Source organism: Saccostrea echinata, unplaced genomic scaffold (genome assembly GCF_033153115.1).
Source record: "Saccostrea echinata isolate AGI-Se365-2 ecotype Australia unplaced genomic scaffold, CSIRO_AGI_Sech_v1 ptg000025l, whole genome shotgun sequence".
NCBI lineage: Eukaryota > Metazoa > Mollusca > Bivalvia > Ostreida > Ostreidae > Saccostrea > Saccostrea echinata.
In genome coordinates this window covers 25,466,363-25,482,087 of record NW_026889774.1, presented here as the reverse complement: position 1 = coordinate 25,482,087, position 15,725 = coordinate 25,466,363, and the positions used below count along the sequence as shown (strand labels likewise).

The 15,725-nt window shown below is 34.1% G+C and overlaps 1 protein-coding gene across 1 annotated transcript in view; it reads right to left on the bottom strand.

The window, feature by feature from the left end:
- Positions 1 to 14,187, bottom strand: part of LOC133192991 (uncharacterized) — a 45,205-nt gene extending 31,018 nt beyond the window's left edge. Inside the window, exons 1-9 of the mRNA XM_061328994.1 lie at positions 14,151 to 14,187; positions 13,763 to 13,930; positions 9,445 to 9,515; positions 9,058 to 9,092; positions 8,136 to 8,196; positions 6,580 to 6,643; positions 1,511 to 1,591; positions 1,026 to 1,135; positions 222 to 259 (exon numbers count right to left, since the gene is read on the bottom strand). Of these exons, the coding sequence (XP_061184978.1) occupies positions 222 to 259; positions 1,026 to 1,135; positions 1,511 to 1,591; positions 6,580 to 6,643; positions 8,136 to 8,196; positions 9,058 to 9,092; positions 9,445 to 9,515; positions 13,763 to 13,888 (586 nt within the window). The 5' untranslated portion in view covers positions 13,889 to 13,930; positions 14,151 to 14,187. The remainder of the gene's footprint in view (positions 1 to 221; positions 260 to 1,025; positions 1,136 to 1,510; positions 1,592 to 6,579; positions 6,644 to 8,135; positions 8,197 to 9,057; positions 9,093 to 9,444; positions 9,516 to 13,762; positions 13,931 to 14,150) is intronic.
- Positions 14,188 to 15,725: the final 1,538 nt, after the last annotated feature.

Genomic DNA, 15,725 nt, shown 5'->3' with positions numbered 1-15,725 from the left:
AAGAACTTCATTTCAATATTTAATTGCTCACCTTTTATGGTCATTATAAGACCAATGATTAATACGTGTATTTACTTGGCAGCCAAATTTGTTAATATGAAAATGTGAAAATGTATTCATACAATCAATTATTTCGAAGAAAAAAAAGTGTGTGCATGTGTTGGGGAAAAAAAGTATGTGTGTGTGTGTGAGGGGGGGGGGGGGGGGTCAATTAACTGTACCTTTCAATTTTGTTATCTGTGATTCCTGCCTTTGTTGACTGAAAAATAAAATGTAGAACAATTAGAACAGAGATATAATATTATTATAAATATTTCAACAATTATTTCTACCTCCCCCCATGAAAATGTGGATGAAACAGCACATGTAACTTTTCTTTGCAAGATAAAAAAAAAAAAATTCAAATTTATTTTTTCTCCTTACTTACTAGAGCTCTTTTTAAACTCAGTACTTCTTTGTTGGTGTCTTTTATTTTCTTTACCTACTTGAGCTCTAACTGTGAGACTTTTTATTTATTTCCTGTTTATGTTTCTGTGTTACTTACCTGAGCTCTAACTCACGGACTTTCTTGTTGGCGTCTTTTATTTCCTGTTTATGTTTCTGTGTTACTTACCTGAGCTCTAACTCGCGGACTTTCTTGTTGGCGTCTTTTATTTCCTGTTTATGTTTCTGTGTTACTTACCTGAGCTCTAACTCGCGGACTTTCTTGTTGGCGTCTTTTATTTCCTGTTTATGTTTCTGTGTTACTTACCTGAGCTCTAACTCGCAGACTTTCTTGTTGGCTTCTTTTATTTCCTGTTTATGTTTCTGTGTTACCTACCTGAGCTCTAACTCGCGGACTTTCTTGTTGGCATCTTTTATTTCCTGTTTATGTTTCTGTGTTACTTACCTGAGCTCTAACTCGCAGACTTTCTTGTTGGCATCTTTTAATTCCTGTTTATGTTTCTGTGTTACTTACCTGAGCTCTAACTCGCGGACTTTCTTGTTGGTGTCTTATTTCCTGTTTATGTTTCTGTGTTACTTACCTGAGCTCTAACTCACGGACTTTCTTGTTGGCATCTTTTAATTCCTGTTCGTGTTTGTCTTTGTCTTCTAGCAATGACTTGTTCAACTGCTCATACTGGGATTTAAAACTCTGTAATAAAAGTCAAGTGGTTCACAGTACCAATACTAGTATTTGCATATCACTGTACTTCTAAAAATTAATAGTCATTTCAATACTTTTTATTTTTACAAATGTCAAATTACATTCAATTACTAGACACACAAATATTCATGTTTCCTTAGTTTGAAATCCATTTGTGACATTTTTTTTTTTTTCTATTATTAGACCTTTTTAAACATTCTACATAAATTAATAGTTTAAAAAGGTCTACTGTGAGTGAGTGATGAATATTACCAATTAAATAAACTTCATGAATATTGCAGATATTAATTGCATGTGAATAAAAGTATGTTTACAGTAACTTTATTTCACAATTTGACAAATCAGTATTTTATCAAGAGTTACCTCTCCTGCTACCACTTGATCTTGCAGATTCTGGATCTCCTGGAGTTTTCTCTTTACTTCCTGATCAAGCTTCACTTTATCCTACAATTAAAATCAAAATTATTTACAGACAAATTGTGACCTGGCCTACAGAAAAATTATCAGTAGGTAAGGTACAATGTATATTGCGTATGTCCTTAAGTAAAAATAAGGGTAGTATCCAAAGCAGAGACTTAGAAAATGCAAGGTACTTCAATGACAACTTGTTAAAAATGATTATCTCAATAATTTTACCTTGTTTATTTGGTGAGCTTTACTCAGATGTAAACAGACTTTCATATTTGTAAAAAAAAAAACAAAAAAAAAAACAAACTGTAAGCATATATTTACACCTAGTCAGGGGCAATTGCAAATCTTTTACCCATATGCAAAAGTAAACATTGTGTGCTAAATGGTTTATGTATAGTGTTTCTTGATGGAAATAAAGAGCTTTTCAGTAAGCCTTCTCCACATGAAAGATCATTCTCTTTCATAATGCTAAAATTCTCCAACCATTGTTCATCGATTTTTTTTACTGCATGTTAAACTGTCTCCATGCTGTTCTGCAGTGACCTTACTCCCCTGGTTTAGGATCTATTTTGACTCACTTCCTAAGCAAATTTCTGTTAAATATAGGTACATGTGCACAAGTGCATGAGCTTGCAAAGCTTCTCTACATACAGTTTGGCTTTAGCACTTCTCTGTAAATACAGTTTGGCCTTGGCACTAATTAGTAATATTTTTGATTCCAATGACCTTCAACTTGACAAAATATTAATTTTGGTCACAGTCATGAGACACTTTTGGCATGTTCCCAAGTTATCATTTCCAACTCAACCCCCCATTCCCCTTTTTTTTTCTCTAAGCATTTTAAGTACGATATACCTTATTTTAGATCAAGTAAACTAAATGCTCTCCTAACTCTCATGCAGGAACACTCCCTAAGGGCCAAATTATTAATGGGTCATATGTCTCACCAAATTTCATCATGACAGTAATAATGATGGCAATGCCCAACAGGACATCTCACATTTATTTCAGAATTTTTTTTTTTTGTATCTGAAAAACTAATTGTCAATGAAATCAACTTTTAAGGACATACGCAATGTACCTTACCTACTGATAATTTTTCAAGATATTCTTAATTTAAGATTATAGTGCCATCAGATGTTCATAGACAAAAAATCAGCATGCATTACCAGGGGTTTTGAAAAGACATCTATTGATGAAAATTCTAGTATAATTCAAAGAAAAATATACAAAAATTACTAAGCATAAATTCTAGATGTTTTGTTTATCCAAACTTGTTTTAGAAGAGGTGTACAACACCATATATAGACATTAAAATGTAGCACACAGTCCCTTTAAGTACTGAAACTCTTCAACTCCAGGGAGAAAGACAATAAAGTTCAAACTACGTTGCGTATGTCCTTAAAAGACAAAACACCTTTATGTTTACATGTCATTGCATATTCAAGTGTCACATTGAATAACTGTAAAGTCCAACTTCACACCCTGTGGTTACCTGATAAGCACACTAAAAACTAGGTCATTCAGGTACGCTACACCCAACAAAATGGCTGTCAGTACCTCAATAAAATATCCACTGGGCTCTCCTCAAGAGCACATTGTAATGTGTGAATCCCATGAATCCAATATAATTCTTCGGAATTCATGGAGGAGAACAACAACACCATGTCAGATTACAGCTTGATTGACAACCACAGAGAACTGACAAGAATGTTGTCTGAATTGGAGGTTCATACAATAAACTGTGAACATTCAGTGAGGTTCACTAGGGGTGTAATCAATGATGACTTACTAGAGTCTTTGGTTGGAAAAACTTTGGATAAAGATCACATTAGTGTGACTCAAATAAATTCATTTCAATATGGAGATGAAGATATAATTGTGTTGGAGACATTTAGTGAAGACCAATGTTATGTAAGTGAAGATGAATCAGAATATACAGAAAAGGTTAACAAGCAAGGTGTAAAAGAACAGAAGTTTAGAATCATTCCTTATGACATGTGTGTGAATGATACTGGTGATGTTTATTTAACTGATAGTAGTGACGATTCCATCGGTTGTCTGTCACTATCAGGATCTGTCTCTACAGTCATCAGTACAGATCCACCGGTACCATTAGGAATCTGTCAGTCAGTGGTCGGTGGACTACTGGTCACATTGATGGATGAGGAATCAGATGATTACAAATTAGAGTCACACAGCAGACGTCTGGTGAGACACATCACAGTGACAGGTGATGTCATCCATGAGTATGAGTACCAGGAGGACGGACAGACCAGACTGTTTACCTGGTCAGTCAGGGTCACACAGAACAGTAACCGTGATATCTGTGTTGTGAACCGGACAAGTAAAACTTCAGGTGATCTAGTGATTATGACTCCCTCTGGTCATGTGAAGTCTGTCTACCGTGGACAGAAATTAACATTTGAATTTACTCCAACTGATGTGGTGTGTGACTCCCTCTGTAACATCCTTGTTACTGAATTTAACAACAAACAGATCCATCTGTTGAGTCCTGATGGGAAGTTCTTGAAGTTCTTACTGACAGACAATGAAGTGAAGCTTCCACTTTTACTGTCTATACACAAGTCTATACTGTGGGTTGGATACACGGAAGGACTTGTCAAAGTGTTTAAATACATAGTGTAACATTTAATACAGATCAATCTTTACTGCAATCATTCATATCAGATTTGCAGTATTTCATCAAAAATCATCAATTAAATGTAGTATGATATATGTATACAGACTTCTCATATTTTGTTACCAAAATCACATTATTCTACAAGTGATAACCAGAATTACTAATTGCATTTATTGTTTTAACATTAATTTTCAGTTTGTTTAAGTGTTGTTAGATTGTTTGACTTACTGACTACTGTAATCATATAATATACAGCAATTTCCAAATAAACATCATATGGTAGGATATGTTTATAAAACCAATGTAGATAATTATATGCTAGTTAAAATAAGATAAAATACTGTAAACCAATTTTTCAACTTTTTGGACAACTTTTATTCAGGATGAGGCAATTAAAATTTAACAATTATGAGGCAAAACCATCTAAGCATACCAAGTATGAGAAAAAAAAATCAAATGAAATATATGGAGATTACAAACAGTATTCATGCAAGCTCAAAAGTCCATTCAAACAATACAAATCAGAAGAAGAGCAAATAAAATCCTCCAAAACATCAGAGGTGGGTCAGGTGCCATGGAGGTGTGAGCATCCTTTGCTGACCAGTCACACCAAAACAATTATTCTTCACAGATGACAAAAATCATGGATTTGACTGAATTACGATAATGCATGGTGTGCAATTACCATCGCCCGGCTACCAATTTTAGAGGTCGGGCTATCATAAATCTATACTGCATTAGCCTGTCGGGTTAGTAAATCTAAAACGTAAGTATTACGTACATTTACGTCGACTGAATTGATGTACGAATTAACTTTGTTGTAAAATCATAATCTTTAATTCATTTTAACCTATATGTATTGTGTGTTGCTATCGCCAGTCGTTTCAGTGACAATTATAGTCGATAAAAATAGGGAGAAGTACCTGACAACAAAGCGCAAACCATTATTTGTTTTATTTATTTCAACTTAAATGTTTTGTTTTGTTTTTACCTTTTTGTTATAGTTATACATGTATTGTTTTCGGTAGTTAATGGGCTAGTGACTGCCAACCTCAGGCTAGTAACTTTGTTACTGCCACTAGCCCGACGGGCTAGTAACTAATTTTTGTAATTGCACACCCCTGGATAGTGACACTAATTTTATATGTGGTATACTGGCAGGAGTTTTTAATTGTCACCAATATTCAAAAGAAAAAAAATCAGAGATGCAAACTTTTTTTCAATGTAGCTTTAGCCTGAATCATGCTAAGAGAACAGTTATCTCCCTTTCATTTGAAATCTGAAATTGATGGTGTTAAAAACAGTTCGTTAATAATTCAAATATTCTTAACATTATAGTCGACAAAGTACTAATAATAATTGTATATCTGAATATTTTCATGTGTTTTCCCATTTAAGTGAGAAACAATGATTTCTATTATTTATAAATATTTTGTTGTATTTGAACATTCAACAAGTATCCAATATTCAGTCTGATTAAAATCAGACCTTTGATTCACTCTGATATTCTGTTAGTTCCTATGTTGGAAATGAAATGGATTAATAACTCGAGTTTTAAATGGGATTAACTTAATTTGACATCATTTATTTGAAATGTTCAGAGTTTTTGTTTCACAATTAAGTTTTTCCATTAAAACATAATACCCTATACATTTAACTAAGTCCAACCCCACTCTCACTCCTCCCAGTCAATTTGAAAATAAAATCAAAATAAATACTGGTTTTAAAATTTATTCTGTATGTTAGAGCCAGGGGACATTCAATGCACTGATAAAGGTTGATTTTTATTTACAGTTTTAAAAATTAGTTATAGGAATGTAAAAGAAATTGTCAAGATCAACTTAGCCTTAATATGCTACTTCATGCATGTTGTCGTACATGACCTTTCAGGGATTTTTATCTTAATATGGAGTTGTGGGCCTCTAGGTAAAAACTTAATACAACTGACCCATTTATGGGATTTGATTTGTCTCCTGAGTTAATATACCTGACTTGTTTGAGGGGACCTGCTGGTCTCTAGGTTATTATAACATTTTACTGATATGTTTTGGGGAGGGTTGATCTCTGAATTAATGACCTTTTTGAGGTGAATTACTGGCCTCTGGGTTAATATATCTGACAGGTTGGAGGATTGCTGTCGGGGTCTGGGTTAATATACCTGACAGGATTAATACTACTGTGGGGGTCTGGGTTAATATACCTGACAGGATTAATACTACTGTGGGGGTCTGGGTTAATATACCTGACAGGATTAATACTACTGTGGGGGTCTGGGTTAATATACATGACAGGTTTTTATACTGCTGTGGGGGTCTGGGTTAATATACATGACAGGTTGGAGGACTGCTGTGGGGTTTGGGTTGTGAAAATAGCTCACCTGTTTGAGAGGTTCTATCTGATGAAGTGCTGAGGACAGCTGGACTTGCAGTGTGTCTGTCTCCCTGTGGGAAATTCAAATGCATGCATAAGTATTTGAAATAAATTTCAAAATCTGCAATTTAAATCATCAATATATTCCAAAGTCTGCAATTTAAACCAGAAACTCAATAAAACACATTACAATGTCTGTAATAATGTAAACTAGCTACAGTGCTCAATAGAAATATCAGAAATAAAAATCTTGAAGCTATTAGTATTTATTAAATCAAAAATCACAAATGAACAAGATGTGTTTGTGAAACACTGATGCCCCCATATGGCAGCTTATGGCGAAGGTTAAAGTTTCTTAAAAGCAAGTCAAAATCCAGGCCAAATGATAAAAAAATGTTGGTACCCAAAGAAAGGTCTTGTCTCCAGGAATATACCTATGAAATTTGAAAGCCCTAGCTGCAACTGTTCAAAAGTTATGGCAAAGGTTGATGTTTTTTAGAAGTAAGTAAAACATCAAGTTGAAGGTCAAAGTTGTTGGTATCCAAAGGAAGATCTTGTCACAAGGATTACATATGTGAAGTATGAAAGCCCTAGCACCAACCATTCAAAAGTTATGACTAAGGTTAAAGTTTTTCGAAAGTAGGTCAAACTCCTATGTCAAGGTCAAAGGGTCAAAGTGGTTGGTATCCAAAGGAAGGTCTTGTCACAAGAATTACATATGTAAAGTACGAAAGCCCTAGCACCAACCATTCAAAAGTTATGGCCATGGTTAAAATTTTTCAAAAGTAGGTCAAACTCCAAGGTCAAAGGGTCAAAGACATTGATATCCAGAGGAAGGTCTTGTCACAAGGAATACACATGTGAAGATTGAAACCCCAATCACCAACTGTTCAAAAGTTATGGCCAAAGTTAAAGTTTTTCAAAAGTAGGTCAAACTCCAAGGTCAAGGTCAAAAGGTCAAAGTTGTTGGTATCCAAAGGAAGGCTTTGTCACAAAGAATACACATGTGAAGTTTGAAACCCCAAGCACCAACTGTTCAGATGTTATGGCCAAGGTTAAATTCTCATAAAATTTTAGCAAAAGTGGGTCAAACTCCAAGGTCAAGGTCAAAAGGTCAAATATGATGGTACCCAGAGAAAGGTCTTCTCACAATGAATACACATGTGAATTATGAAAATCATAGCTCCAACCAATCAAAATTTATGGGCAAGGTTAAAGTTGACAACAGACAGACAGACAAACAGACAGACTGGACAAAAACGATACACCCCCAGGATCTTTCGATCTGGGGGCATAAAAATGAAATTAAAAAAAAATATACTATTGGATGTTGTTTTATAACCCTGTCTATCATTTTATTAGGGTTGTTCAATCTGTATCTTCAACAGAAAAGTCTTTAAAAGAGAAAAAAGAATGAAGTACACCTCCCCCCTTCCTGGGGATCTGAGGTTGTTCGATGTTGTTCCCCTTCTGGTTTGCAGGGATCTGAGGTTGTTCAATGTCTCCCCCTCCTGATATAGGGGGATCTGAGATTTTTCAATGCTGTCCCCTCAAATAACCCACCTCTGTAACTGTTCCTGTCTTTTGACTGCATCCTCTAGTTTCCTGGCCTGCTGGTCATACTGTGTGAGAGTCAAGGAAAGCTTCCCCTCCAGGTGACATGCTACTCCCATTGTTAATTGTAAAGTTCTCTATATAACTAATACCTTTGTCTATGAAAAGAGAATTTTATTGCCCAAAGTTTCAAATATGGTATAAACTTGTTATGTAATCCAGTGGTTTAAAATACAGGATTTCAACATTCTGCAAAACATAGTCATATGCAGTGTCAGAGGAGGTTTTTTTGTGTGTAACTTTGTGTATTTTTGTGTACATGTAACTTTGTGCATTGTATGCAGTAAAACTCTTTTATTGTCCTTACTGAATACAACATAATTATATATTTTTTGTGTTCCCTGGACATTAAATGTCATTTAACTCTTTAATTGCAATGAACATGTTGACAAGAAAACTATCAGAGAGAATGTCACTTACATATTCATAATTGGTCAAAAGAATAGATCCAATCCAAATGAATTCTAATTAAAAGGAAGTGGTTATTGGTAGGTTTTATTAACTTGTACATTGGCTTCAGAATGGTTATCACAACTTTAGTGGCTTATAACTGTATAGACCCACATACAACAATCACATATCTCCCTATACCTCTAGGATAAGAAAAAATTAACAAGTCCTACCAGTATATGAAAATTTAAAGTTAACTTTGCATTTCTTTTCATTTAACAAAAACCTGAACAAAATCTGACTCAAAATCTTTTTATTTGTTCACTGTCTTAAAGCAAAATTTAAATAATTTTTTTTTTTGCATGTTTCTTCCCTTTTTTTTGGTTGTTGTTGTTGCTGTTGTTCGTTTGGTTTCTTTTGTTTTATTTTTTTTTTTCTTTTGGTTTTTAAAGTTTGATAAAATATTCATTGAAAAGGATATCTTCACACTTTGTCTTGTACTTCTTGATGAGCAAGCTGAAATTAGAAAAAAAAAAATCACTTTAAGTCCCTCTATGCATTCTGGAATACTTTTCATCACCCTTAAGCTAAAATTTTACAGAGTAGAATACAGTAAAACTTGCTTACAAAGAACCTGCCTATAAAGAAATCTCTGTTTACTTAGAAGGATTTTTTTTCAAATCCCATAGAAGACTTTTCAATATGTTCTTTATAAGAATCTCTGTTATAGGGAAGCAAAGTTTAAGGTCCAGTGACTTCCTTCTAAACAAGTTTTACTGTATAACTATTACACTTAAATCACTTAAAATTACTAATGTTGATTTTATATTATAAATGAGTTCCTCTAGATAAGAAATTCCTGGCTTACTCTGTGGATATTATCTTCTTCTTTAGTGTGTTGTAGCTCCGAGCATGCTCTTCCTGAAGCTTCTCATAATTCTGAAATTGTAAGTTATAATTTAGCATTAATTATTTACCTTACAGAGTCTATTTTAACTTACTGATACAGAGAAAGAGGCACAAAGATTTATAATATAACTTCACAGTTATATAATGCAACCCCTGTCACCCACATCTCTGGGGAGACTAAGCACTAAATATTGATATCAACCAAAATATTTTTTCCAACAGTGTAAAATTTTATTGAAATCTCTGGTACATTTACTTGAGTATCAAATCACGGAAGTCATGTAATGAATGTACGCCTTAAAACAAACTTGTTTACCAGTATATACAAGTTTTTCTACAGATATTGACATTTGTAGCTATTTGAGGTAAGAACCTAGCAATTTGAAAGAAACTGGTACCTTTTGTAAACATGTATCATGTGTATACAATAAAATACAGGTATGTTCAAATCAATACAATGGTACCCCCTTTTTGCACAATCATACAGAGAGTGTATATAATCACACATTAGTTGGTCTACATATCAGTCATTTGTACTTTTTCAGAGTATTTTGGAGGAATATGCCATATTGACTCCCTTATATAAGTCAGTACAATATTTTTTATTAAATTAGCAATTTTTTTGGTTCTATTTTTAAAATATTAAAGTACTGCAAACCAGGTTTAATTATAGAATGTGTTTTGTGTATTCAACTATTGGCAATGTTGTAACAAAATAAACAGGAAAATATTAACTCTTATCAATGCATATAATACTATGAGCAATTCAGAGTTTTCTGAATGTCAACAGTTATGTCAACAAATATGAGAAAATGTGGTGAATTCTTCTGTTATTAATATGAATTAACATCTTGGGTTGAAGGTATCCACTATCTCAAAAGGTTTATCATGATTAACATTTGATGAATTTGGTGGTTATTTTCGATGCAACTTTATTTGTTCTCATTTTGAGCGACTATGCATTTTCTTGTTATATTTCAGGTATATGAGAGGCATTCTATAACTGTGGCGAGGGCCTAGCTGTCCCGAGACCCAGTTAGGTTATTCTTACTTCCAATCCCTTCACATCAAATGATATAATAATACTTAAGAGCAGATAAATTGTTCTGATTTTAAAATAATATTGTTATACCTTTAAAAATTAGTTCCTATATAAATCTATACTAAAAAAAGTCTAAAAATTTTACTGAGCAGTCATAAAAAAATTGATGTTTTGAGATATTGGACCTGTCAATGAGACGTCGGACGGTCCACTTACATCACACTGTGGGCGGGATCAGCTAAATCTTATTTGTATTCATTTGTATGGAAGCTAGAACAAGATACATGTATGTCAAAAGAATAAAATAAATAAATAAATTTTTAAAAAAATGAATAAATAAAAAAGAGGGGCATTATCCTGTTATTTACTTCGCGAAGCAAATAAGTTTGACGTCGTTTACGTTAACGTCAAATTCATCTGTGTACTTGTTTACGACGATGCTATATTATTTTTATAAGGAATGTCACAGATTTATTACATCGATATCATTACTTACCCATGACTATTACATTATTTTATTGACAAAATACCATGTCTGTGCATGATTGAAATATTAAATCCTAGTTTTAATTTTTTACGTTACTTTTATTTTTCACATTCTCCCGGGCCAAATGCATCATTTCAACCCAATCCATGAAAGTTGTTAAACCGTGACTACATTGAATACTTCTAACGAACGAACAGGTAATAATGGTTACTATGTTTACTTCAAATTGAATGAATAATTGTAAAGGCGCAGATCAAGGTCAATTTTTTGGCCTTATGAGATTGTGTGTTTTTATTTATAAACATTCCGCATAACTTTCCTTTATACCGTAGAAGGCATATGCAGAAACGGAATAAAGTAAAACCGCCTCTCATTCCGTATAATTTCTGAAAGGAAATGGGATAATAAATGTACTGAATGTGCGAATTAAAAGAACGTATACAGTATGTATAAACGGAATAAATTAAATGGGATGTAATTTACTAGTATATGTATATATTGATAACGCGAATTAAAACAATGTACAGTATGTATAAACGGAATAAATGAAATGGTATATGTAAAACACACAGTACTAGTACACCAACTTTTGACACTGTTTTTTTTTACGCGCATCGGTTTTTACTCCTGTTATTTGCTTCGCTTTCTTCAATAATACTTTTCACATTATCAGTAGTTTTTATCTTTAATCCTGCATTCAGAAAACTACTGCTTTATTCCGTAAATTTCTCAACAAAGGATAATACATGCATGTATGTATACAAATACGGAATAAAGCTGCATTCATAAAACACCACCGCTTAATTTATTCCGTATTTTTTTTTTAAGAAAGGACTATACACACTGATGTGCGTGTATATATACAAATACGGAATAAAGTTGCATCCATAAAACTCCAGTGCTTTATTCCGTAAGATTTTTAAGAAAGGATAATACATGGAATGTATGTAAAAAAACAACCAGTTGTGTACATGTCAGATTAAATATTTTTGTATTCTTTTGGTAATTTTCTCATTGTTTCTTGACTTTCATTTTCAAAAAAAAAAAAACAATAGTTATGATTATGTTTAAAGGACTTGTGTCGCTATTTACTCCTGTTATTTGCTTCGCTTTGTATAAAAACGTGTCTATTTCTACATTTGTCATCTTTTATCTTGATCCCCCAAAAAATACCAAGCCCCATTTTTATATACTTCTCCCCCAAAGAAACCCTTTTCCCGGGGAAATCTTCCCCTTGAAGTGCTATTTAGAATGATCTGTCTCGGTATATATATACTCCTGTTATTTGCTTCGCCTCTGTATATATATACTCCTGTTATTTACTTCGCGAAGCAAATTAGTTCCAGGGTTTTGAGTACATTTAAAGATCTTGCGGCGCTATTTACTCCTGTTATTTGCTTCGCTTTATATAAAAACGTGCCTATTTCTACATTTATCATCTTTTATCTTGATCCCCCCAAAAAACACCAAGCCCCATTTTTTCTATATTTCTCCCCCAAAGAAACCCTTTTCCCGGGGAAATCTTCCCCTTGAAGTGCTATTTAGAATGATCTGTCTCGGTATATATATACTCCTGTTATTTGCTTCGCCTCTGTATATATATACTCCTGTTATTTACTTCGCGAAGCAAATTAGTTCCAGGGTTTTGAGTACATTTAAAGATCTTGCGGCGCTATTTACTCCTGTTATTTGCTTCGCTTTATATAAAAACGTGCCTATTTCTACATTTATCATCTTTTATCTTGATCCCCCCAAAACACCAAGCCCCATTTTTTCTATATTTCTCCCCCAAAGAAACCCTTTTCCCGGGGAAATCTTCCCCTTGAAGTGCTATTTAGAATGATCTGTCTCGGTATATATATACTCCTGTTATTTGCTTCGCCTCTGTATATATATACTCCTGTTATTTACTTCGCGAAGCAAATTAGTTCCAGGGTTTTGAGTACATTTAAAGATCTTGCGGCGCTAGCATGGCTAGCTACTCCTGTTATTTGCTTCGCTTTATATAAAAACGTGCCTATTTCTACATTTATCATCTTTTATCTTGATCCCCCCAAAAAATACCAAGCCCCATTTTTATATATTTCTCCCCCAAAGAAACCCTTTTCCCGGGGAAATCTTCCCCTTGAAGTGCTATTTAGAATGATCTGTCTCGATATATATATACTCCTGTTATTTGCTTCGCCTCTGTATATATATACTCCTGTTATTTACTTCGCGAAGCAAATTAGTTCCAGGGTTTTGAGTACATTTAAAGATCTTGCGGCGCTATTTACTCCTGTTATTTGCTTCGCCTTGTATACTTTATGGGTTTTTGTACGAAATAAATAAATATGTTGTATATGGACCGAAAATGAAAGGAGTCGAAATGTGTGGAACTGAAGTCAAAAAGTGGAAGTATTGTCGTAAACATATTCGAGGATGAATTTGACGTTAACGTGAACGACGTCAAACTTATTTGCTTCGCGAAGTAAATAACAGGATAATGCCAAAAGAGGTTTAACAAAACATTTATTGACTGGGTTCTCGGTCAAAATGCGTTTTGTCGAGTCCTCGAACCAAATTGTTTGCCTTGGGCCTGACGACCTCAGGCAATTTAACAGTTTGGTTCTTGGGTCCGACAAAACGCATGTATGTTGCCTCGAACAGGGGCTTACCCAGTCAATAAATGTATATTGTTTACTGACCCAGCTTGGTGGCATGTCCTAAGACACAGTTCTATTTTCTAAATACAATAAAATTACCTACCTTTTTATAGATTTTACACTGTTCACACCAAATGTTTCCCGAATCTCCGTCTGTGATCAGGTCAAAGTCCAGGGAGGGGACGGTGTCAGTCCCCGGGGCTGTCGATAAACTGTCCACCACGTCCATGCTTGCAGTGTGGACATAGTACCACCCACCAAATTCTCACAGCTGCAGAAAAACAATACTATTTAATCTCAATCACACGTGCAAACTACGTCAGTTGAAGAGCAACATGAGGATAGAAAGCAATTTTTGGACGCAGATACAACAGCGCAATGAAAATGTTTGTTTTCCAAGAATAAATTATTATCTTAAGAACTAAACCATGATGTATATTGAAATGTTTCAATTTCAAATAGCATGAAATGGCACAAACACTTACAGTTACAAAAAGTATGAGAATTCCCATACCGGAAGTAAAAGAAAGGAAAAATAATATGTAATGATGAAAGTCGGAACTAGTAGGTACAATATTTCCGGATATATAATAAGGCGATAAAATTAGATTATCTTGGATAATGAGCGATTACATCAATAAAAACAGTACGCAAAGTTTGTTTTATGATTTTTAAACTCTCTATTTGGAAGCCCAGAAACACCACAACCCTAGTACAGTCTTTTGAATTCATTTTTCCCTCTTTCAATACATATATAAGTGACATTCATGTAGTTTAGATCCCTGGTCACTGTATGTTAAAAAAAAGGACTCCAACGAAAGTGGATTGCACTGAACTAATTCTAAAATTTTGGAGGTATTCGCGCCATTTTTATATTAAAATTTATTTATCTATTTATTCTATTATTTTATTTATTTATTTCTGAAATGGTTTGGACCGTGAATGTCGGCCTGGGTAGCTCAGTTTTCCCAGTAGAACACCTTACTAGACTAAGTGATGCAGGGGTCCACGGTTCTATTCCCGGTCCAGCAAAATTGAATAATTTTTCTCCTTTCCTGCTACATTTATTCAATCATTTATTTATTTATACACAAGAATTCAACAATGTCACAAAGGATGGATGCATATTATTGTATCCCCTAAATTTCATTTAATGTAGAGTACAAGTCAATGTATTTAAAGTTACGCAGTGCATCTTTTTATATATTGTGCGAACAATAATCAATGTAAGGTAGGACTCTGGATTTTTGCCTTAATGATCAATTTAATGAATAAAGCCTTATCATACTTAAAATATTTTTACATTACTCATGTTACTTAAAAGAGAATTTTTAGAATAATTTATTAACCTTAAATTTAATTAATTTCATTTTTAATTTCTAGTAAATATATCATCTTGAAAACGCCAGTTTCTTTACAACAATTAAAGAGTCAGATATGATAGTATCAAAACCGTGCGCATCGTATCGTTCATGATTACTAGAAGAAAATGACTCTCTCTCTCTCTCTCTCTCTCTCTGTGTGTGTGTGTGTGTGAGGGTGTGTCTGTGTGTGTGTGAGGGTGTGTGTGTGTGTGTGAGGGTGTGTGTGTGTGTGTGTTCTCTCTAAATAGCTTCTACAGGCCCTTATATTCATTTTGCTCGGCGGCTTAATGTGTGATGAACACCATCTTACATGTAATACCCCCCTCCCCCCCCTCGCATGTAGACCTCCTCCCTTTCCTAGATCCTTGATTCATCACAACCCAGCAAGGTACTAGTAATTAATTTATGTATAAGAACAATGTAGCAAGTCGACGAAAGGGGATGGGTAGGTTGGATGCGAATGCAATCCCTCCCCATTATATTCCAGACCCCCCCCCCCTAAAAAAGGTCTCCATGCATAAAAAATACTCTGGCTTTGGGGATCGATGGAGTATCCCCCCCCCCAAAAAAAAAGACACCCTCCGCACTCTATTACCAGATATCTGGTAACGGTCTTCTTAACTTGTGGAACCACTTAAAATACTGTTCAGCCTTTGAATGTTTCTCTTTATTCAGGAAAAGTTGACAAAGAATCAAAATTCA